Genomic DNA, 24849 nt, shown 5'->3' with positions numbered 1-24849 from the left:
ACCAAGAAATTAATTATAAAGTTAAAATATCATATTCACTAAACATACGTACTCAAATATTATAAATGAAAGAAACTCTGTACGTCTGTCAGTCTCTCTTTCTGTCAAACCAATGAACCGAATTTGATGAAATTTGCTATGAAGCAACCCTGAACTCTAAGGAAGGACATACTACTTTTATGCCTGTCACATGCTAATCAACTCATAAAAGGCGAACGAAGCCGCGGGCGACAACTAGTATACTATAGACTATATAAATTAGTGAAAGACCGATAGACAGAGTCACTTTCGCATTTATAATATTTGTATAAGTATTTTTACAATAACAAAAACAGCCTGTAAATTCCCATTGCTGGGCTAAAGGACCTCCCTTTGAAGAGAAGGTTTTGGAACATATTCCACCACGCTGTTCCAATGCGGGTTGGTGGAATACACATGTGGCAGAATTTCTATGAAATTTGTCACATGCAGGTTTCCTCACGATGTTTTCCTTCACCGCTGAGCACGAGATGAATAAAGACAAATTAAGCACATGAATCGGCGGTGCTTGCCTGGGTTTGAACCCGCAATCATCGGTTAAGAGGCACGCGTTCTAACCACTGGGCCATCTCGACTCAAGTATTTTTATTTGTGCTATTTGTTGGATCAACTTAACGTCCAAGTTTTTCTTTTACTCGTTCACTGTCATAACTACAATAGCCATTGTTCGTAAAGAAAGTTCTCTTATGTTGCGAGCATGTACAAAACCATTATCATAAAAGCCACAGGTAGTTGGGGTTTCAGTTCAACGCATATAGCTAAGCTCAGGACCACGCCTGTCGTCAAAGTCAATAACCATTTTCGACGACGGTTCTCCAGATCAAAGGTTTGCTAGCGCCAAGCATCGCTTGAAAGTTTTAAAATTTGATATTTTGTTAGTTGGACATCAAAATCCTGTCCTGACTACAACGGCTAGATTCACAGGCTTTGTCACAGTTTACCCGGGTACTAACGGTAATCAGTACTCAGTATTGTAGTGTTCCGGGTTTCCAATGTGTATTATAATTATTTCATAGTTTAAAACAAAGTCGCTTATCGCTGTTTGTCCCTATGTATGCTTAGATCTTTAAAAATACGCAACGGATTTTAATGCGTTTTTTTAAATAAATAGAGTGATTCGAGTGGAAGATTTTTGTATATAATACATGGAAAATATAGGAAAGAAACGATGATAATTTAAGAAGTTTCTAAAGTGATGTCATAAATAAACAAATTCTGTAGTATATTTAGTACTAGAATTGCACCCGTGTGAAGCCGGGCGAATCGCTAGTTCTCAATATATTCCCAAATTTCAAGACGCATTGACGATATAAGGGTCTGTTAATATTCCTTATCAATGATTGATCACTTACCATCAGCTGGCCTATGTACCAATATTATCAATTAAATAAAATCTTAATAGTTCTATCAAATAAAACACTATTAATGACTCGTTTATTGCAAGCCTTGAGATTTTATGACCCCTATTTGACGTAAAACTAAAGCAAACTTCAATTACATTATGAAAATAATTACTTAGTAAATTAGATCTTACGACGTGATTTTATTTTTATTTTGTAAATAATTTTACTTCGAGGTTTTATCTCGTCTATTAGATTTTTGGGTTGAAGTTTATTGGTGTAGTTTATAGACTTGAGCATTTAACGTGACATCGGCTACCTTTTATCCCAAAAAGTGCACGGGAGTGAAGCTTACGGGTATTAACCACAACTTACCACACGTTTCGACCGTCTGTGTCTCTAAAAAGAATAAAAAAGAGACCATAGACAATTGTACAAGGAAGTATTATAAGTATTTTTTATATTTAACCATTACGTAGTATGAAACAAAGTCGCTTACCACTGTCTGTATGCTAAGATCTTTAAAATTACGTAACGAATTTTGATGCGGTTTTTTGTAATAGATAGATTCATTTGAGAGGAATGTTCTTATATATAGTAAAAAAAAAGATAATTTTATAAGTTTCTAATGTGAATTGTGTAGTATATTTAGTATATATCGGGATTGGGGTCGCTAGTATTTGTATAAATTATTATATTAAAACAGACTTGTATATACGTTTGAATGAGATGCTGATAAAATTATTATGAAAACGAAAACGAAAACCTCCTTTACACATGTCAGCAACAGTTTTGTTTATGGTTTTATAACACATATTCACATCTGTCAACCTCGCTGACGTCACGGGCGACAGGGGATGACAGAAACATAGACACTTCCATTTAGGAAAATGTTCCGTTCTATTTAAAGTTGCTATGAAACTACTTTTGTTACAAGTAAGTATACCTTTATCATTTTTCATTAACAGCAGAATAGGTAACGTTTATATTAATATACGTTATTGTACTCCATACATATAAAATACAGAAATCTTAGGACTTAAAATGAAAATATAAACAAATACTGGATGTGCTGTACTCGCGCACTTAAGGTTAATTAGCTATGTCTTCCAGGCAATCCAAATAATAGTAAGGGAGGATACAAACCGGCACCAACCCATACCCATGCCCAATAATAATGTTTATTATAATTACATATTCATCAAAAGCATGAAGCCTTTTCTCCGCAGTTGGATAATAACACGCTGTGACTTTTTTCTTTGAACAATTTGGTACCTCTCAATTTTAATCTAGCTTAACAATAAAAATTTATTCGTAACATGATTTTATTTAAATGGACAAATTTATATATGAACTGTAAAAATTATAAAAGCTTTTAAAAATAGTAATTCAATTGAATATTTTATTAAAATGTTTTTATATGTGTGATAAAAAAATTCGTTCGACTTATTTTGTGTGTGCCTGTAATGTATTTACAATTAATATGATATAATATATGATATGATATAAGATGTGATATTTTTACGATACCTACCGTCAAAATTGACATGAGTGGATTTTAATAAAAAAATTTTTGAGGTATGTAAAAACAATAACTTGTTTTTGAATTACATATTAAAATATAAGAAATATTTTATATATAAGAAATATGGGTTATTCTGATTTCATCACACTATCAGATCACATAACACACGTGCTTTCGCTACTTACATTGGGATCAGAGTAATGTACGCGATGCTGTCCAATATTTATTTATTTATTTCTAGTTAAAGCCAATGTATCTAATTTCGCAGATTTTTAGCAAATATTAGCTGTCAATATGTATATCGAAGGTAGTCATTAGGCAAAAACTATGTTGTTGTCTACAGCTCTATACAAATGACCTTTACAATGAAAGTGACTGCGTCCAAGCTTTGATGTACGGTTCGCAAAATACTGTAATATTATAATTTTACTAAAAAATAAATATTGAAGTATAAGTAATTTATATACATTTAAATAAATATACTGATACCTCACGTATAAATATATCTTATATTGTACCTATTTACTATTTTATATTACCACACGCTTCTATAGTTATTTTTTTTCTTACATCGAATATTGTTGTACAAGTTAGTAAATTACTGTAATGTATCAATGAATATATACATTGTTGATCTATAAATATTCGAAACATATATTATTTTCTTTTTGTTATAATTTAACCATATCGTTTCTCTGATAATACTACATCATATTTCACATGATATGTAGAAATAATATACTACATACTTAATGTCCAAACTAAGTAAATAATAAAAAAAAAAACAAACAAAAAACATCTCAAAATCACATAATTGTTAATACTTTATATACGTTGTGAATGTAATAAATAAGAAAATATATTATCAATTTTTCTGCTGACCGTCCGTTCGTTTCTATAGCCACATGTACCCAATCGAATTACCGCCGATGGAGGACGCTCAAAGGCCGGGCTTAGCGAGCTAAACTATTTTAGGCCATCACACAACGTTGTTCATATAATATGCTTATCAATATATTCAATATTCTCGGATAACTTCTGATAATCCCATCAATTCGTTTTTATTAGTTTTGGGAATTGTTAATTGAATTTAATAATTCATAACTTTCAGTGTTAAATGCGGTTTGTTTGTGTTATTTAATGAGTTATAAAGTTTTATAATGTTCGAACAAAATCGTTTATGATTTAGGGTTTGTTTAATTTACAGAATTTGAGTGTTTAATCAATCAACTTTGAATGATTTTGTTAATTTTCAATTAAGTTTTTTTTTAAATAAAATTATTTTTTACCTTTCATTTTTTTTCTTTTTATGTCATTTACTTGGTGGTAGGTCTTTGTGCAAGCCCGCCTGGGTAGGTACCACCCACTCATCAATTATTCTACCGCCAAATAACAATACTCAGTATTGTTGTGTTCCGGTCTGAATGGTGAGTGAGCCAGTGTAACTACAGGCACAAGGGACATAACATCTTAGTTCCCAAGGTTATTGGCACATTGACGATGTATGGAATAGTTAATATTCCGTACAGCGTCATTGTCTATGGGCGATTGTGAACACTTACTATCAGGTGGCTCATATGCTCGTCCGACGAACTACTTATATCATAAAAAAAAAATGAAGACTGAATGATATTTTATAGTCTGTACGCAAACAATTTCCACGTCCTCATAATCCAATGAGATGAGTAATCCATCATGACCGGAAATGGATTATATGTATATAATTAGTACTTATTATTTATGTCGAATAATGAGCAACCATCGATACGATCAAGAACTCTGCCTCGATGTTACCAGTTAATAAATTCTTGAAGATGACACTGGTATGAAATCGCTTTTGCAAAACGACAACACTGCATTCTTGATAGCTGTTAAACATTCATTTGTTAATATCGATGAGTTAAGTAAAAATAAAATATTGTGAAATCCGTTAACGGTTTTATTTTTAAAAATTAAGTAATGGAGGAAGAGCGGTCTGAGCCAGAACGTATGGAGGATGCGATATATATATATATATATACTTATTCAACTGTCTACAGTCTGCCGACATATCTAATGTGGCATGACCTTCTGTTTGCCATTGTTTCCAATCAAATAAAACACTACAGACAATTTCACTACATTTTCCTATTTCTATTTCTTTTAATATTTCTAAAAATTCGCAGGAGATTTTACGAGCTTTCCAAACACCTAATAAATAGTATATAGAATATTTTTATTATTGGTTTAATTTTATAAATCTTACAATCTTGACTTTAAAATAAAATAAAATTGGCAAAAAGCTCCTAATCAAAATACATGAGTGATTGTCATTTTTTATTTTACGTTTGAAAACATCTTGTATTACTTTTAAAACCCGTTCTGAAATCGATTACACTTATTTTTATGTTATCGGATACAGTAACAAAATATGAATTTATTAAATATATAATTCATATAAATGTTGCTGTATAAATAACTATTTCTATCAAAAGTGACTGCTGTCACAGCCATCTTTAATATTTCAGAAAACCCACAACTTTTTATAGACCTGTCTCGGGGTTAATACCTATGAGTTTGGAACTTGTTGATATAAAAAAGTTACTAGACAAAGGAGGCTCTCAAGTATAATTACAGCGGATATACCATCACACACGTTTTTTAATAAGTAATATTAAAAAACATAAATAAAGTAAGAATTGAAATGGTTTCACATTTTATACTCCGTCTACAAATAACCAATTTGCTTCTTTGTAACCGAAATAATATTTGAAGAAATAATAGGCTAAATCTTTATACTAAAAAATATTATGACGAGAAAGTTATCTTACATAAATATTCGGTATTTTTTGTTACCAACTTTCATTCTTTTCGATTTCGAAATACAGGTTCTTTTCCAGTTTATTTTTAATGAAGATACTTTAATAAACATTTTAATACATCCATAGTCTTCATAGAAACATGTTAAAAAGCCCAAAAGAGGATTTACTGCTTTGTATAGATAAAGAAATTAAGAGAAAAAGTATACTTAATACGTAAGCAATGAACAGAAAATGAATAGATATAAAAACGATTTAGATAATCACGGACAGGTACAACTACATACGAGTAGCTATATTAAATGTTTGTGAGTGTGTGAGTGAATAGATGTGTGCTTGTGTTCGATTGTGATTATTTAAATTAAGAATCAAGATAATAGAAACAAAAAATAAAACAGCTAAGAGTTAACATGTGCCTGTGTATGCATAAGTAACTGTTGTGGATGTATGCGTGAATGCATGTGTGTGTCATATGAAATACAATAGTGTATAGAGATTTTTTAAATTAAGAATGGTATATCAAAAAATAACAGCAATAAAATAATTAATCGCGAATGTGTATATGTGATTTGTGGATGTGTTAGTGCGTGAAATACTGTTGACTGTTACGTTTTTTTTATTTCGATAAGTAAGGAAGGCGAATTAGAGTTTACTGATGCAAATATAAAATATTTTTACCGAGAACACTCGACGCAAACTTGACATGACATTTCAATATATCTTCCGATATCCACTTTATTTACCTTACAATATAATGAGTAAATTGTTATTGGAAATCGGAAAGTTTCCAGTCGACAAACAACAAGATATCGGAACCGAAGCGAATTTTCTTAGAAATATTAACTCTCTGTAAGTTTATTCGCTCCACCGCCATTAGAGATCGGTATTCAATTACACAGGATACTTTGCAAAGAATTTCATCAAACTTTTGAATGGTTTATCTTGAACTATGTAACGTATTCATGCACGCCTAATTATTGACTTAGTTCGTTATTTGTTTCTTATTTGCCTCGAGGGCTATTTTACCGTTACTTCCAATAAATATATTTTATGTTCATATCAGATATTTATTATAATTTTAAAATATACGTGACTAATATTAAATCATATAGGTACATATCTATTATATATATATTTAAATTTGTGATAAAGAGTAACTGTTTTTTATCGAGACAAAACTAAAGTCAACCTAGTTAATTAAAGGTCTATATTCAGCAGAGAAGCGTTAAACTTGCTCATTGATTGTCAAAAATCTACTACCGGTTTCAGAAATACACACAACAAACACACCTCGGACCTGAGAGGAACCGATGAAAGAAACTCAGTGGGGTAGGTTTTGTATGCCTTATTTAACAAGCTTCATAGACGTAGTGATTATCATAATTTTTATTAGTATCAGGCAGCCGATTCTGAGATAGTTGAAAATGAACTGATTCCTGTACAAATCATGATAGTGCTTTATGGTGGTAAGAATGATATCAGCATTTCTTTCTTTAATCGCAATTGCAATCCTCTATAAGAAAAACAAAAGTGTTCCTGATGATACGGGATTAAAGTTGCGAGAAAAACTGTTAATAAAGTACAGTAAACAAATCACGTGGACGCAAGTTACAACAAACTGTAAACTTTCTACTACACCTACAATTAAATCAAATTCCAATTCTATTTTATACTATTAAACATATAATAAATTATAGTAGCGAGAGTAATAGCTTGATGTCTAACAGGTCCATCTTAATGGCACATAGGTTACAACAAACAAGGGCGTCGGGGCCGATGATAACCGTCAGAAAACATCTTGCATCTGGGCATTTATTATGCTGAAAATGGCCCTGGTGCCAATTATTACTAAATGTGTTGTTTGTTTTTTTTATGATTATAAAATTATGTTATCCTCGAAAAACAGTGAGTAATTAATAATGACTTTCAATTGAATACAATTTTATCAAAATTTGTCGAACTAATCATGTCTCCTCAAGTAATCCATTTTTATTTCAACCCTTTACCTTAGCTGGTTAACCTTGGCCCTATCATGGTTTTCGTTTTTACCTCTTAAACGTTTATTATTTTACAGTAGCTACACTGTTCTCTTAATTATGGCTTTCTATTTTACAAACGCCGTCTTCCTAAAGTAAAATCGAGGATATTTTCGTTGCTGTCAGATGCATGTTGCGCGTCAAATTGATTAGTCCGCTTTTATAAATGATGATAAAATGGACGAACAGAGAGAATTTTGAAATAAACTGATTAAATACAAAAATCCTTTTTTTCCGAACATAAAATACTTTTATGTTCGGAAAATCTTTTTCCTTACTAATTTTCATTTTTAATACTTGGTATCTCTTCTTATATCTTCTATTTATTATTATTGGTTACTTTTTTCATTTTTTACAGTAAATGATAGGAGCACTAATTTTTAATTATGTATTTATTCTTGGTAATTATTTTTAACCACGAAGCAAGTTTGAGCTGAGCGAAATAACCATAGTCTATTAAAATAAAAAAATAAAAATATATAAAAAAGAATGCCAAATAATTGAATCAATCCGTCATACTAACATACAATACTAAAATAATTGATGATGTATCATATGAATGTATATGTATATATGTAATACAAAAAGGATAAGTAAATAGTTTTATCATCGGTATACGCAAGGACGCAAATTATCTCTTGATATTATTGACGTCTCAGCCGATATAACTAATAAGAAAAGTTTTTCGATCATAAACCACAGATTCGTCTCTTTGAAGACCTCTGTAGGTGTCTGACTCGTCTTATATGCCCATAATACATTACCTGATTTAAAGAAATATTCATTTCTTCTTATTATATTTTTGAAAATTTTAGATATTCATAAATAATTAGTTAAATAACCATCACGTCAATTAAGGTGTTTAAAAGTTTTTTTAATATGGTTTCAAAATTCTTGAGTGATTAACTTTTTTGAGAGAACGGTTTTAGGAAAACAAAGTTTTTTTTAAATCCGATAACGTATTTAAAATTTTGTCGCGTTGGTCCGATAACTAGCTTATTAAAGACTAATTGACGCTCTTGGCTCCGCTCGCGTTTTGAGGATGTAATGTGTTAGGCAAAAAAATAGCCTATGTCCCTCTTTGAAGTTCAAGTTTGCTTCACGCCAAATTTCATCAAATTCGGTTCAATAGTTTGTTAGTGAAGGAGCAACAAACAGGCAGGGTTACTATCATTTTTATAATATTAGTATAGATACTATATATAGGAGGTAAATTGTGGATGAAAGTGACAAAATTTGAAGTATAGACGTGTGTTTGTGCTCTAACTGGTTTTCCAATATCTGTCGCCTTTGGTATTTAAGATTGGTCATTGCCTGTTTGTTTTTATTGAAACTAAATATATACCTGAACTTTAAAATTACTGACTCACAACAGCGTAGAGCTGAGGGCAGTTGAAATAGCCTATCGGACATGAATGATTTTATATAAAATCTCGTAAATCCAACAAAATGGGGTAAAGTCCCACAACCTATTTTAGCTTCCTCATAAAGATTAGATTCAAAACAGATCATCTAAATCAGATGATTTTTTCAGCGAAGTTTTACTTTATTGCTCATTGTCTACGGCTAACAGAAGAAATATTTAGTAACATATGAATTACTAAAATTAACTCCTTAAATATATACAGATATGAATTAAAAATACCTACTGTATAAGTCATGACCGCGTGGAATGGTGGCAAAAATGCTAACAGCATTTCTCAGTTGAATCTCAATACTGATGCTCTGTTCAAAACCGAACCTGCCCTCCTGACATCAATGGAGGCAATAAGGTGAGGTGTTACACCTTTAATAAAGCTTTTTGCAACACAAAATAAATAGTAAATGTAAACAAAAGACTTACGAAGTCAAGAGTTATGATTTCGATCCTTATTTAATTGTGGAGTCTCATCAGGTAATCTCAGCTGGACTTTATAATAATATAATGAAATAGACAAACAGAATTACGTCTTAAATCAAGTTAAGAATTAAATCAATTTAAACTTGTTTTTCACCCTCTTCAAAATTTTGGGGAGGCACGCTCACCCCACACCCCAATACCGCTTGGTAATGCGGAGTCAGAAACGATTAGTATCTTAATATTCGTAACCAAAATCATGATGATGATTGATTATTTATGCATCTAGATCGATCTAAAATGTGAAAAAAAATTATAAGGCCAACTATGTACACGCACACAAGTAAAGTATTATAATTAACGAGTGTCAAGCGGTTTCTTGGTGGTTGGCGTTGGCTCGTTTGTTTTAGTATTCTCTTTTGTATCGCGACACTTTATCTAAACATATAAATATGATTATTCACGGTTGAAATTGTAACGTCTATTTATTTTTATAATCTCACTTAAAAACATTAGGTAGGTAAAAAAATTGTGTTGCTCAATATTGGGTCTTGCATTTTTGCAAGAACGAGATAAAAAAAGCGTAATTTTGGACCAATTTAAGAGCGGTCCTAGTCTTAGTTAGTAGTAATACCAAGACTGTCTAAGTCTCGTCTTGTTCTTGCATTTGAGCAACACTAAGAAGGTATTATTAAAAAATAAATGATGTCGCAGATGTTTATTACGAATATATCGTCATATTACGATGTAAATTTCAATTACATCATGACACATGTAGATACGCCTTTAACATTATTAGAGGTATTGTGAAGAGAAATTTGATTAACTGTGTTAACTCTGCTTCGAAAGTATTTCATCCGTGCAAGTATATCAAAGGAAAATGTAAAAGCTTTCAAGTCTAGCCTCCATATTGTCCCGGTTATATTAAATTTTCTTTCTCAGATCATTTTTATGGAGAACAATATTTTATCATTTTCTTTTTAACTTTACATTTTTGATATTCATTAATTGATTTCTTTAGATTATTATACTCGAGGCTTCATTTGCCGATGCGTATTTAAATTAATGAGGTTATCTTAATTGCATATTAATAATTACTCATCTTGTTTAATGCCTTTCTTTCCAAACATCACTTTACACATTACATTATATTTTTGCTAGGTACGAATACAGCCTCAAATTCTTTAATCTCCGATATTTTTCAGCGGAATTAAAATTAGGATGTATAAAGTCAAATTACAAATTAGAAATAGTTATATGCATTATTAAACATTATTTTAATTTTACATTTAGATATCTATTTTTTATCTTTCCGGTCTTAGTTTTCATCAAGCTAATTTTCTTCGTAACCCACTACTTTAGGGTTGTATGTTATTCATTTGTTTTTATTAAGTAGATAATATTATATAACTTTACTTATTTTGTAAATTATAAACAATGAGTCTTCATTACTATCAGGCAGTCTCAATAAGCTGCTTTGTACATTTTCAAGAGCTCTATTTTACACATTGTATTGTTGTTGCTATAGGTTTTCTGGTGGCTCTGAATTAAATTATTTTTGCTATTATTTTCTCTTTCCAATATTTACTGTTTATTTAAAGTATCCAAATCATTTTATGCTCGTGCTATGATTTCTTAATATATGCTAGTGTACCTAATGGAACTAGAATCACTGCATCATTTAGGCATATGAGAATCAGTAATGGTCCGAAGATTGAGCCCTGAAGAACACCACATTTTTTTCAACACTACTCAGTTGTTTAAAAAAAAAAAACAATAATTTGTACAATCTGATGAGGCTTGAGGCTTGATTGCTCTAGTACTATATCTGATATTTCAAAATACATAAAATGTTATTCTTTAGCTTGTACAATACCGAAATAATTTAAAAGTATATTAATGTTCCTTCCAAACTAATAACGTTTTAGTGAATTTATCATTTTCCGCGGAGAGAAATTAGAATTTATATAAGATTTTAAATTAACACGACATTGTCTACGAATGTCTTGTTCACGAGTTGTAAAGCCCTATTGCTATTCAAGCAATTGTTTATATTTTACAAATAAAAATAATTAATTGAAAAATACATTTTCAGTTACAAAGATAGCAAGTAAATTTAAAAAGTTAAATTAATATCAACAGGTAATGTTTAACGGCGGATCTGTTTCATCTCTCTCGTTTGATAAGGGTCGTACACGATAAAGGGGATGTCAATCTTAAGATGAAAGATAAGGAAATAACTGAAAATGAACTCGTTTATTCAAATAACTTATAATAATATTCTGGAATATTCTTTTGTTTTTGTCCAGATTACTTATATATGTGCAACTAGTGTGTATAGGTTCACCGATCAGTATTCGATGGTAGCAACTAGTATCCTCACTGTCAATAAATACACTGGCTCACTCACTTATCAAACAGAAAGGGGAAACAAATTACTGACACTCGGTGTTAGATGGTACCCAGTCGGGCTATACAGATTTAGCAAAATCTGATAGAGATGGAATTGTCTGTGGTAAAATTTTGCAATTACTTTAATCGCCTAGAGCGTCAGGCTGAAAGCTACTTCCGGGATGCAACCGGCGCTAAAGTGCCTCGCATCGCACTAATCAATCGTAGAAAAAAACGCTATTAGACATCAATTAAAATGTTATCAGCTAAAATTACTGACAATAGTTATTATTTAACCGAAGAATAATGAAATTTTGTTATTTTTCATTCTATGTGTAAAACAAAACAAAATAAATAATTAGTAGCTACATAATTGTATTCAATAAACGAAAAACTTTTTCATTGTGTGAAAGCTTTGTAACTACGGTTTAATATAATCTATTTAAGACCAGATAATTTAAAAAAAAAATAAGTTAAATCAAAATTTACTGTCATCCACAATTATCCATGAATTTCATCAGACACACAAAAACTGAAGAAATTGTTATTCTGGTATATGTATCGTGTATAGATGATATATGCATTTAGTAAAAAAATGTTATTTTAATATAGCAACACTCCAATTTTATTATATGTATAGATATGTAATGACCGTACTTTTGCCGCATACCATATTGTATATGTCATATCGTTGGTTATTGCCAGACAGTTATTAGAACCTAATCTGCCCCTCAAGTGGGGATTGGCTCCCTACATCTTTATTCTCATTCGAAATCCACCCTTCTACAGAAAATAGCACCGTATTTTCATTTTCCATTCGTAACTTTGTTCTCATTATTATTTCTTTTATTTCATTAAGTAAATAAGTAAGATTTCCATTACATCATTATATAGTATAAAACAAAGTCGCTTACCGCTGTCTGTCTGTCCATATCTGTTCTTAGATATTTAAAATGACTAAACGGATTTTAATGCGGTTTTTTAGTGAATAGAGTGATAAAAGAGGAAGGTTTATATGTATAACACAGGGGTAGTATAGTAGAGAAACACAAATAGTTTAAAGGTTCCTAATTTTTTTGTATGAAATAGGTTGGCAGACCATCATATGGGCCACTTGTTGGTAAGTGGTCAACTTCAACCATAGATAATGACGCTGTAAGAAATATTACCTATTCCTTACATCGTCAATGCGCCATCAATCTTGGGAACTAAGATGTTATGTCCCTTGTGCCTGTGGTTACACTGGCTCACTCACCCTTCAAACCGGACCACAACAATACTGAGTACTGTTATTTGGCGGTAGAATAACTGATAAGTGCGGTACCTACCCAGACGGGCTTGCACAAAGCCCTACCATGAAACAAGTGATCTAAAATCGAAGACATAGCGGTTTGTATTGTCTAATGTCAAAAAGCTATACACTTTGTAAGAATGACATTCCATAGTAGGTATATGTAGTACCAGAGTAACACTGGTCGCTAATAATTCATTAAATTAACATTATTATTCTTTATTTATTCTCATTCACGTAAATTTATAACGAGGAGTCAGGCATCAGCTCGTTATCAGACATGATGACAGTGGCAGATTTACCAATAGGCTAAGTAGGCTGGAACCTAGGGCGGCAGATTTGAAGGGGCGAAAAATTTAGCCCAAATTTGTAATATTATAACTTAGTTTATAATAAATAACTTAATTTATAATCATACTAGCAACGGGAAAAAAACCGATGTAATGAGCACTATAGAACACAAATCATAAATGTTGCAAAAAAAGTAGGGGCGGCAAAATTTGAATAGCCTACTAGCCTACTAGCGGCAGATTTGTAAATCCGCAACTGCATGATGATATTCAAAATATAAGTCTAGTCGTTCACGTTCGTAATATCTTTCTCTTGATATCTTTTGAAACATCCCTTTTTTTATGTCATGTGTTCTACGTCATACTCAGGTCGCCAGTATGTACGATAAAAAATAAATAAATCCTAATTACCATTAAACTTTTTGACGCTTAATAAAATAAAACATATATAAAATATATTTAAAAATATAAAATACAAAGGCCAATCAGTGGCGGGAACTGTGTCCAAGCCCAAGGTGGTCAGGGCTCCAGAGAGATTAATTGACATAATTGTTAAGATATTAATATATAGCTCAGTGCTAAGGCACTTGTGATGCAGTTCTGATGTGTTTATATAGCGATCCGGCGCCGGTGCCAATGAGGCGACGTGCATATCGCACGGTTGTAGCGTAATTAATTAAAATTCAAACCCCTAAGAATCGATTTCGTCTGGCCAATTAAGGCCAAACGGCAGTCGGCGATGCATTCTTGCGTTACAGCTGCAAAAATATAAAAAAAATATGTATACTAAGTCTACTCATTGTTTATTTATGCAACAAAAAATATATCATTTCTGTTATTCTTTGCCTCAGGTATGATAGATTACAATCGATAAGCAAAAAGTGATGTTTTTATATTCAATAGCGATTTTAAGCTATTTGACTCTTTATGGACTTAAGCTTAGTTAACTAATATAAAAATGAACAGCGCAAAAACTCTGATAAATATTAAATATAGTATGATTGTCTTTCTTGAATATTACAAGAAACGAGGTAAGCTTATCGATTATCATTTGGGATTCATAATTAACCTGAGCTTAGTCAATTTTCCACTACTCCACAAAGGGAGAAAAGGAGAAATGAAAAAGAAAAAGAAAGCCAATTAATTAAAATAGCACAACCAAAACCGGTGTTTCTTAATTGTACTCTCAACCTCTATAATGACAACAATTATACAGCCAGTATTAATACAATAAGGTTGATATGACTAATTTAAAAAAGTAAACGTTTTGGCGTCAGAAACAAGTCTCTCAAACGTTACATTCAGATCAGACGTTGTAATTTAAGTCACGTCGCGCCCAAAGGTTCGAAATACCTTAACAGATCAGTTACAGTTTCGTTATAGTATGTGGATCACCGCTGGCGCATAATTATGCAGACCAAGTACACGCAAGACTTATAAAGTGTGGATAAACACAATGATTATCGTTTAAAGGAATTTCATAATTAAGTTGTTGAGAAAATTTTATCGCAATATTTGCGTTTGTGGTTGTATAGTCGGGGTAAGAAAAGGTTCGTAACCTTAAGATCTATTTTCGTGTGCTCCGTATGAGCGATAAACTGCTTTACCAATCAAGAATGACATATTGCGTCGCAATGATTTGATGTTTAGATTCAAAAGGTACTAAGAGTTTAAGACTTTATAAAGGAATTAATTTGAAAACTGACGAAGGTATACTTAATCTGAATGAACATAGGAGTTTGTGTCTGATAATATAAAATATACAAACTGTCTTTTATGATATTGGTAATCGCAAATAGAATACCTGGTACTGTAGGAAATAATAACCATTCTTTTCATGAGCGATATCCCACCAAACTTGTGCCTGTAGTTACATTGGCTCACCCTTCAGCCAGGAACCAAAAGTTGTGAACACCACCACTAAGTAATAATGAGGGATTCGTATTATTAAAACTAATATAATAATCATGTATAAATTCCTAAGACAAATATTTTTCCATTTTAAATTAAATGAAATAAAGTTATTTTTTAATAAAGCACGTTTTTTGATGACGGTAACGATTATGTCGTAATTAGGAGCTTGTTGGATACGAATAAAATATACCCGTCTCTTTCTATTGTATACATTTATTAACAATGGTATCTAGTTTTCTTAATTGCGCTCACAAACGTTGTACAAAAAAGTGTTACGATTGATTAATACTTTGACCTCTTTGCAATCTAATTGAAGCAACATAAAGTAATATTGTATTTCTACAGTTAATTACAATCTCAAAAGGTCGTAACTAAATATTGTAAGAGGAGAGAAGGAAACAGGAAAACTAATTAATATCTTATATATTTTTCCTCTAGTGTTGCCAACGTCGCTATGATATAAATCAAGATTAAAAGTATTTAATCTATACAAATATTATAAAAGCGAGTGGGCTGTGTCTGTTTGTTACGCTTTCACGGCTAAACCACTGAATCAAAACTAAAACCTGCGGGAGGAATAAAGAATAATAAACAACTTTAACAATTAATTGGCGCGATATCATTAGTCGAGATCTCGAATATTCTGTGATTAAAATTATGGAGTTGGCGCTATGAATGTCGACGTAGTTGACGTACGACGACGACGTAGTTGGAAGTCTAAAAGTAATAGTAAAGTTAAGTCTAAATAGTAAAGTTAAATTAGAAGTTGATTTTAGTGGAACAATGTTGTATCATAATTAAAGACCAAGAACTTTTTATGGTACATAATTTAAAGCTATTACTAAATATATCGAATATCTATGGGTTATATATCTTTACGCCTTCTTCGGTAGCAATAGGTGTATTCCCATATTTCACGCTGACATTTCACGACCGAGTTCCGAGGTGAGTTTCGAATTGCTTGTTTCAGAATAGCCCTACTGATTAGAATAAATTTAATTTAACGCGAGAGTCGCGTAAAAACTTTTTTCATAGCAGTATAAAAAATATAAAATAAATTTACTCTCCTTCGGCCGTACTTTGAACATGTTATTTTATACCTACATAATATGACGAAGATTTCATGACGCATTCATATATGTATATAATTAGCGATCCGCCTCTGCTAAGCACAGATGCAATGCTGGTATCTATTAAATATACCTAGAACAGAATTTGTTTATTTACGACATCACATTAGAAACTTTTAAAATTAAGTTTCTTTACTGTGTTGTCCATGTATTACCTATATACAAAAACCTTCTCCCCGAACCACTCTTTTTATTAAAAAGAACCGCATCAAAATTCGTTGCGTAATTTCAAAGATCTAAGCATACATAGGGACAGACAACGGTAAACGACTTTGTTTTATACTATGTAATGAAAATACATCATATCCCAACTTAATGTGAAAGTTGAACCCAATTAATATGCAAATATAACTCCGTTGTTAAGTGGCTCGATAATGAACAAAACCTCAGAATAAATTATATATGTATAACAGACATTACATCGTTACAAATAATATAATAAAAACTTACAGACTCTATAATTTGAAGGCCATTGTTTTTTCAAGAACCATCTTCTAAATTAAAAATTCAAAAATGGAATTAGTGCATAAAAATTAAATAGTGATTTAAAAACATTTAAAAAGGAAATAATAAGTGATCCAAAAATGTGGAACCCACACTCCTTAGACAATAGACAAATGGAGAAGAGAGTTGTGGTGGGGAGAGTCAGACCCACGTGGGCTCGGAACCTTCCAGAAGCGAGGGAGGATGACGATAAAAGTGAAGAGGTTGGAGTCATGCCTCACAGCGATCCACCATCACCGACTGAGACCTGGAATCAAGGGAAACAAGATGAGAAATACGATGTATTTGGAAAGGTTAGTTATTATTTTTAACGGACGTAAGAAACGTAGGAATATCTCAATTGGACTGTATGTTTTATTATTTTCTTATTATCAATATAAGTACCTACATAGTTAATTAAGTAATTAATAATTAAATTTAAGTCACTTATTAACTTGTTTATACTTGTTTTAAATATCCAATTATTTATGTTGATTAATATTTTATTGAAAGTCATTTATTAAATAAACAAAATGGCAAAATACAAAGGCGACTTGTGATGTCACAAGTCGCCTTTGTATTATGTTACTTATTATAAAAAAAGTTAGTGCTTGAAATCGTTTTGAGTAGTAGGTAAGTTATTAAAATGAATTAGGCAATCATAAACATGTTTTAAAAACACCTTATCATGAAAAGTATACACTTATTTTCCAGGTGATGCTCCTCGGTGACAGCGGCGTCGGAAAGACATGCATGCTCGTTCGCTTCCGGGACGGCACTTTTCTCGCCGGCAATTACATTTCCACCGTTGGAATAGACTTCCGGGTATATTTACTCCCAAGACAAACGCTACAAAACATCCATTTATAATTTACTACCTACTTATTTTATTTGTTAATAAAATTGCAAAAAGGTTTTATATCAATAAAACAAAACAAGCAAATAGTTTTTATTCGTTCTATATTCCAACAAAAAAAAAAACAATTAAATGGTCGTCAAGGGTTCCGAGTTCAAATGGGCCACTCACGGGGATACGCGGCTGGTCCGCCGCTACGCTATTGGTGTTAAAGTTTGGCGCGCTTTTTCTGTTCCCGCCCCTTAACCATGACAGCTGTGATTGAATCGACTTCTCGAGTGAGTGATTTATTGCGGCCCCACTGTTTTTTTTTAGTTTTGATTTATGGTATCTCGTGCTGTCTGTTATTATAGTAGTAACTGGTTATCTTCTATATTTAAAAAAAAATATAGACCGTAACCAATTCAAAATTAATTAAGTTTCTTTTTTAAGTGTGTAATAATAATACTTATAATTATGACGTTTTTATTGGTATTTAATCACCATGATCACCTACATAAATCATTAATGTATTTTTTAAGTGAGAGTTTAGTGATAGCATATTATTTGAGGCTAATGAATCAATGTTAATTATAGCTACTACGAATAATAATTATTTAATGTGCATCATATTAAGACTACGAAAGTTTAGTAGAGGTACAACTAACGCCATCTATTTTCAGAATAAGGTAGTGACGGTGGACGGTATAAAGGTAAAACTTCAGATATGGGACACTGCAGGACAAGAGCGCTTTCGCAGCGTCACCCACGCTTACTACAGAGATGCACATGGTATAATAATTATTTATTAACTACAATAAAGTTTCTAATTGCTATTTAATAATAAATATTTAATAGCACGGAGAAAGACAAATAATCTTATTCTAATTCATCTGACACTACTAACACCATCTTGTGGCAAGTATGGGAAACTCAACAAAGTCATGCATTGGATAAAAAAAGCAATCTTTTTTGTAATTTATATAACGAATCATAAACTGAAAGCTAAACTCAATTTAAAAAGAATTTATATTTGAAGTTTTTTTATTAATTATTATTTATTTTTCTTCAAGTTATTGACATAATAAATATTATATTAACTATGACAAGACAAGAATAGATAAGCGTAATAATCTGTTACACTTAGTAGCATAACAATATCAAGTCCTTAGAAGTTGTTACATACAACAACAACAACAGCCTGTAAATTCCCACTGCTGAGCCAAAGGCCTCCACTCCCTTTGAGGAGAATGTGGCAGAATATCTATGAAATTTGTCACATGCAGGTTTCCTCACGATGTTTTCCTTCACCGCTGAGCACGAGATGAATTATAAAGACAAATTAAGCACATGAATCAGCGGTGCTTGCCTGGTTTGAACCCGCAATCATCGGTTTAAGATGCACGCGTTCTAACCACTGGGCCATCTCGACTCTTGTTACATGTTTTTTTTTTAAATAGTAATTAGATAGATACAGGTACATAATTTGAACTGCCAGTGAAATTGACAAACTACATGTATTCCGACAAAACGGCACCAAGAAGAAATCGGAACTTATATTATTACAATACAAATTAATTGCTATTCGCCAATGGAATACTATTGTTGTAAATAGTTACCCCGTGAGCTCTTCCTTCATTAAATTAATAACGTTTTTTTTTTTTTTATTTCATGTCAATTTTAAATTACTTAAATATAAACTAGCGTAACTTAATTTTTAATGTCACAATAAATCTTTGTTGCCATTTTTTAACAGACAGAGAGATAAAAATGATTGATGATTATTGTTAAGTAACATGCGATCTGAGTAGGTTTCTTCAAGATTTTAAGTTGAAAGAATGTTGTAAATATTTAACTTATTCGTGATAGGTCAATATGCGAAACGGTAAATCGGTTCAAGACAAGTACCTATACGATTTATTTTACAATGATAGTTATTTCAATACCTATACATATAACGGCACTGGAGCACCATTATCATCTTTGTCTCCTAATATGGGATTTGAATCACTCATCATGAGGGCGTGGGAATGTTGTTATTGATTCCAGAAATAAAAATTGGTATCATTAGATTACAATGTTGTAATGCGTTACATACGTTCGTACAATTATTTTCAATAGTTAAATCAAATAATGAATTGGGATTACTGTTATAGATGTCGGCGATCCGTTTGCGTGACATACACTGCTTTAAGTTATGTCGATTGGCTTAGAGTAAGAAGTTGGATGACATTAGTTTGTGCAGGGATTTCCACTCCCATTGACATTGCTGAGTCCACAGAACACATATACTTAATACTCATACGCTGCGTATTTCAATAAAGTGTAAATGAGATAGATTAAAAAATATTGTTGCATTGCTTCATAAAGAGAAAAAAGTTCAGGTCGTTCAATTCTTTTAATTTTTTTATAAGGATATATTTGAAAAGATAGTTATATTTTGCGTACGATTTCGATTAATCGATCCTAAATTGTACAAGCGCAAAAAAGGTCGTATAAATACGATTTAAATTGTACGGTTGGCAACGCTGCTGCTTTTACTGGCTGCTATTCGTTGCCATAGCAATATTAGCCATCTAGCGGCGGTGCACGTCAAATGTTCCACCAGAGCAAGCTTAACTCACCCTCGTCCAATAATCAAAACTTTACAAATTCAACATTAGCCATACAGGTAGCGCCGCATTTGGCGGGCGCCGACATATTTTTATCCGTTGGAGCTCGATATTTCTACATTATCTACGAATGTCTTGATCACGAAACTTCTTAAAACCATGTTTTCATAGACCTATTTCTACCCTCAGCAGAAACGGTCGTAATGATATGTACCTAATTGTGTTATTTAGTTTTATGCGAATCAAAGTGAACATCAAAGAAACAGTTATGTTAAAATGAACTTGAATAATTAGTTACTTTTAAATTCATTCTTTGACTGCATCCATGTATTTTTAAACGCCTCTGGGTTAAATTTGCAGAAGGTACTTCTCTTTATTAAACATGTTATTATTATTTTTATTCTCTGTAATACTAATCTCACTACACTACAGCCCCGAGCGTTGCCTGTAAGAGTTCTCTAATAGCAATGAGACGGCTTTAGCGTGCGATTATATTGTTCTGCAAAACTTGTTATTTTTTTGACTGAGTGTAAAAATCATTTTAGATCTATGTTAAGACTGTTCGTAAACAAAAAGGAGAGAAGTAAAAAACCAAAACTAAGATTTAATGACATTATATAGTTTTTTATTCATTTTTTTCGAGACTTTTCTACTAATGACTTTTGAGCTAAATGTCAGTCCCCTTACTCCCTAGATAACTTTCCACTGCCACGACCAAAAATAACCTTACAGTCACAACATATTTTAACTTAACCTGTTAAATCATTTTTGACATATCTGAGACGGGAATAGAAAGTACGCTTTGAAAAACGCCAGCATCCTTTAAATTTGCATCGAAGTACCGCGTCAATCCCTGCCTCGTGATTAAAATTAAGCTTTAATAACATTACATCGGAAGTGATATTTTACAAAATAATTAAACTTTTTGATCATACTTTTTAGTTAAAGATATTTTATCTATGCAGGTTTTATTTAATCTATTATCAAAATTAATACAATTACATACTAAGTACACACGGCCCGAATATGAGCTCAATTATTCGGTGAGAAAATCGTTTCAAAATGTAGTTACACGGTTTGACCCCGAAATAGTTATATGTGAAATTAAAGTCTTTGAAAATAATATACTTAGCCTATTCTAAATAAAGGAGCAGTAGAGATGAGGAGTACTTGATAGGCTTTGAGTAAGCCCACCTGAAAAGATACCACTCACTTATCAAGTATTCCACCGAAACACAGCACATCCTTAGTACTTATGTGTTCCGGTTTAAAGTTTCGGTTTAAAGTTAAAGTATCTACAATCAATAAGAAAGTGTAAACACTTCTATTTTGAATAAAGGTTTTTGACTTTGACTTTGAAAGTGTGAGTAAGCAAGTGTAACGAAAGGTACAAGGGACATAACGAAACAACCGTCCGTACCTACCTATAGGTACTGTCTTATCTCATTCACAAATAACTTACTTATTTTTTTATTAAATAAAGCTTACTTTGGATATGTTACGCTAATGTAACGTTACACGAAAAAACGTTTCACGTGTAGACATTGAAACTTTATTTGTACACATAATGTTACGTAAATACTAAATACAACATTGAACATAATAATCATTGCAATAAGTAACCAAATGTCCGTGATCTGATAATAATGTATGTCGCGTTAATATTTTTCCTGGTGTAGTTAATTAGTTACATATAATATACCTACCTAACATAAAATAATAAATATAATAAGTGTTTTGCTCCAGTCATTTATATGCTCAGAAGAATTGAAAAGTTTGGTTATTTTTCATGGTTTCGATCATTCGATCTGTTAGGATGCGAATGGTCGATGAAAAGGCGAATTTTCTTGAAAAGTTTATGATTAATAGTGTAGTGGAGTATTTGTGAGTTAAAAAAAAGACTGACACCAGTCGCGTCCTAACAGATCGTAACAAATTTTGTATGTGAAACTCCTTAAGCATCTGCTTTCCAAAACAAAAAAAATATTAGGTATATTAATCGAAATAGAAATACAGACATCGACATCGAAAATCCGAGCCTTAGACAATACCTACGTTTTATCTTATTTTATTGATAGTTCATCATACAGAACACATAGTTTAATGTTATGTCTAATCTCTATATATTATGTTAACAGCTCTTCTCCTGCTGTATGACGTTACTAACAAGATCAGCTTCGACAACATACGAGCCTGGCTTGGGGAAATCCGTGAATATGCCCAGGACGACGTTGTTATCATGCTCCTAGGTAAAAATACTGCTGCTCAATCCAAATCTATTCGATAAATAATTGAAATAATCGCCAATTTTGCCGTAAAATTATTAAATATCATAACGCCATCAATATCTTATTAAAATTGCTCAACTGAGCGTTAATTGATTTGGCTTAATGTGATATGCCCATTACCTACGATAAGATATTAAAACTGTTAAATAGTTTAATAGTAAAGTATAATATAGAAACTTGGAGGTGAGCTGTCAATTCTCATCTTTGTAGTAACAAGACATACAAGTTCTCAATACCTCCGACATCAACTAACAAACGGAGCGGCACAAATTCTCTTCCAGGAAACAAGTCGGACAGCGGACTCGAGAGGGCAGTGCGGCGGGAGGAGGGGCAGCGCTTAGCGAGAGAGTACCAAGTCGCCTTTATGGAGACTTCTGCGAAAACCGGCCTCAACGTTGAAGACGCTTTTGCTCACGTGGCGCGCGCTTTAGTCGCGAAAGCGAATCCCGTCGACCCCTCCAGGCTAGTGGTGCGCGCGCAACCGTCACAAGAGCAACGGTCTTCGTGTCCGCCATGTTCTTAGATTTCGCGCGCATTTTTCGAATTCCGAATGCGGTTGTTTGTGGACCAATTTAACGGTCTTTATGACGTGTTTATAAACTGAATGGGCTCGTAATTTTTATTAATGAATGTATTTGATGTAGAGGCTATATATGTAGGAATATGTTGCATAACGTAAAGCACAATATTTTTAAATAAGGCTGAAAACACACGTATTTTCGATATGTTTTTATATTATTTGTTAATGATATAAAGTTAATTATTTGCAGATTATTTGCTGAATTACTGTATCAATTTATTTTTATTAATATGCACAATATTTTCAATTTTATACAATATGTTGTTGCGTTATTATGTATAATATTAAGATTTTACTATAAGACATTTTATCAACGTAAACTTGGAATATAATAATACTATGAATAGTAAAATATGTGAGGAAAATATTTCATTAGGAATAATATATAATTGCCTTTTATTAATTTATGTTGTAGAAAAAGTATTTAATGTACCCAAATGATTAATAAATACAAATAAGCTTTAGATGCTTGTATATCAACTAATAGTATTGATGGAATTGTTTTGTTAGATATATATGAAATAAAGTTACTATAGTGTATATTAATGTCATGATAGTTCTTACCACAATCATTTTAAGGTTTAATATCGCTTAGCACCCCTGAATACAACATGGGCGTCTGTCCATAATTCATAATAAGCATAATATTTACTGAAAACAAATACCAAAACCATTTTAATTTCTAACATATGTATATTATTTGACATTTGGTTTTATATAAATAATTATTCACATAGATAACTAAAATCAAATACCTATAATCGCTTAAGATCAAAATATGAGTGTTTGAAAAGTATGGTTTGTTAATTAAAAAAGTGAGAGTGACCCTTGTATTAGATATATTATTAATAATATATATGTATAATACAAAGCTTGTGCGTCTGAATAGTTGTAACTCAATCACGCTTGACTGTGTGGACAGATATTAATAATAAAAAAAAACAAGAAGTGGATTATGTCGGGGAAAAAGACATGGCGTACTATTTAAACTCTACACTGAATAAAGTGTAAACGTGTGTTTTGTAATATCTAAATAAGTTTACTAAACTAATATAAACGAAACTCGCACCAGAAGATAAAGGAGATTTCGGAGGATTTAGTACTTATGTACATATGTAATAAGATTATAAGTAAGTCGCTACGCTTCACAGTTTCACCGGCTTCAAGTTTGGACTGCTTACCTAATGTGGCAAGCTTGAATTTCATGTTATTTTTATTTATAAACGAAATAGGTGGGTAACTACTTAATATATATACTAAGTAACTAGTTAGTATACATACTTACTAGAGGGACAACAGTCACCCTTCCCACTTTTAAATAAATTACCAAAAAATCCTTACATAAGCATTCGGACCACTAGGTGATAAAGCTGTAACTATTCGATTTAAAAAAAATAACGTAAGGGCGTACATTAAACAACACCCGAACATTATTAAATAATTTAAATTTTAAAAAAGGA

At 31.7% G+C, this 24849-nt stretch overlaps 1 protein-coding gene across 2 annotated transcripts in view; it reads left to right on the top strand.

The window, feature by feature from the left end:
* Window positions 1-24849, top strand: part of LOC124533914 (ras-related protein Rab-37) — a 95658-nt gene extending 70809 nt beyond the window's left edge. Inside the window, exons 1-5 of one of the 2 annotated variants that reach the window (XM_047109500.1) lie at window positions 17125-17388; window positions 17789-17899; window positions 18593-18701; window positions 22660-22770; window positions 23091-24849. In XM_047109500.1, the coding sequence (XP_046965456.1) occupies window positions 17176-17388; window positions 17789-17899; window positions 18593-18701; window positions 22660-22770; window positions 23091-23332 (786 nt within the window). In that variant the 5' untranslated portion in view covers window positions 17125-17175 and the 3' untranslated portion in view covers window positions 23333-24849. Of the gene's footprint in view, window positions 1-17124; window positions 17389-17788; window positions 17900-18592; window positions 18702-22659; window positions 22771-23090 lie in introns of those variants that run through there. The other variant, XM_047109498.1, reaches the window with a different exon arrangement.

Source organism: Vanessa cardui, chromosome 11 (genome assembly GCF_905220365.1).
Source record: "Vanessa cardui chromosome 11, ilVanCard2.1, whole genome shotgun sequence".
NCBI classification, from domain to species: domain Eukaryota; kingdom Metazoa; phylum Arthropoda; class Insecta; order Lepidoptera; family Nymphalidae; genus Vanessa; species Vanessa cardui.
Note: the sequence above shows the minus strand (reverse complement) of the source record. Positions and strands in the feature narration are given on the sequence as shown.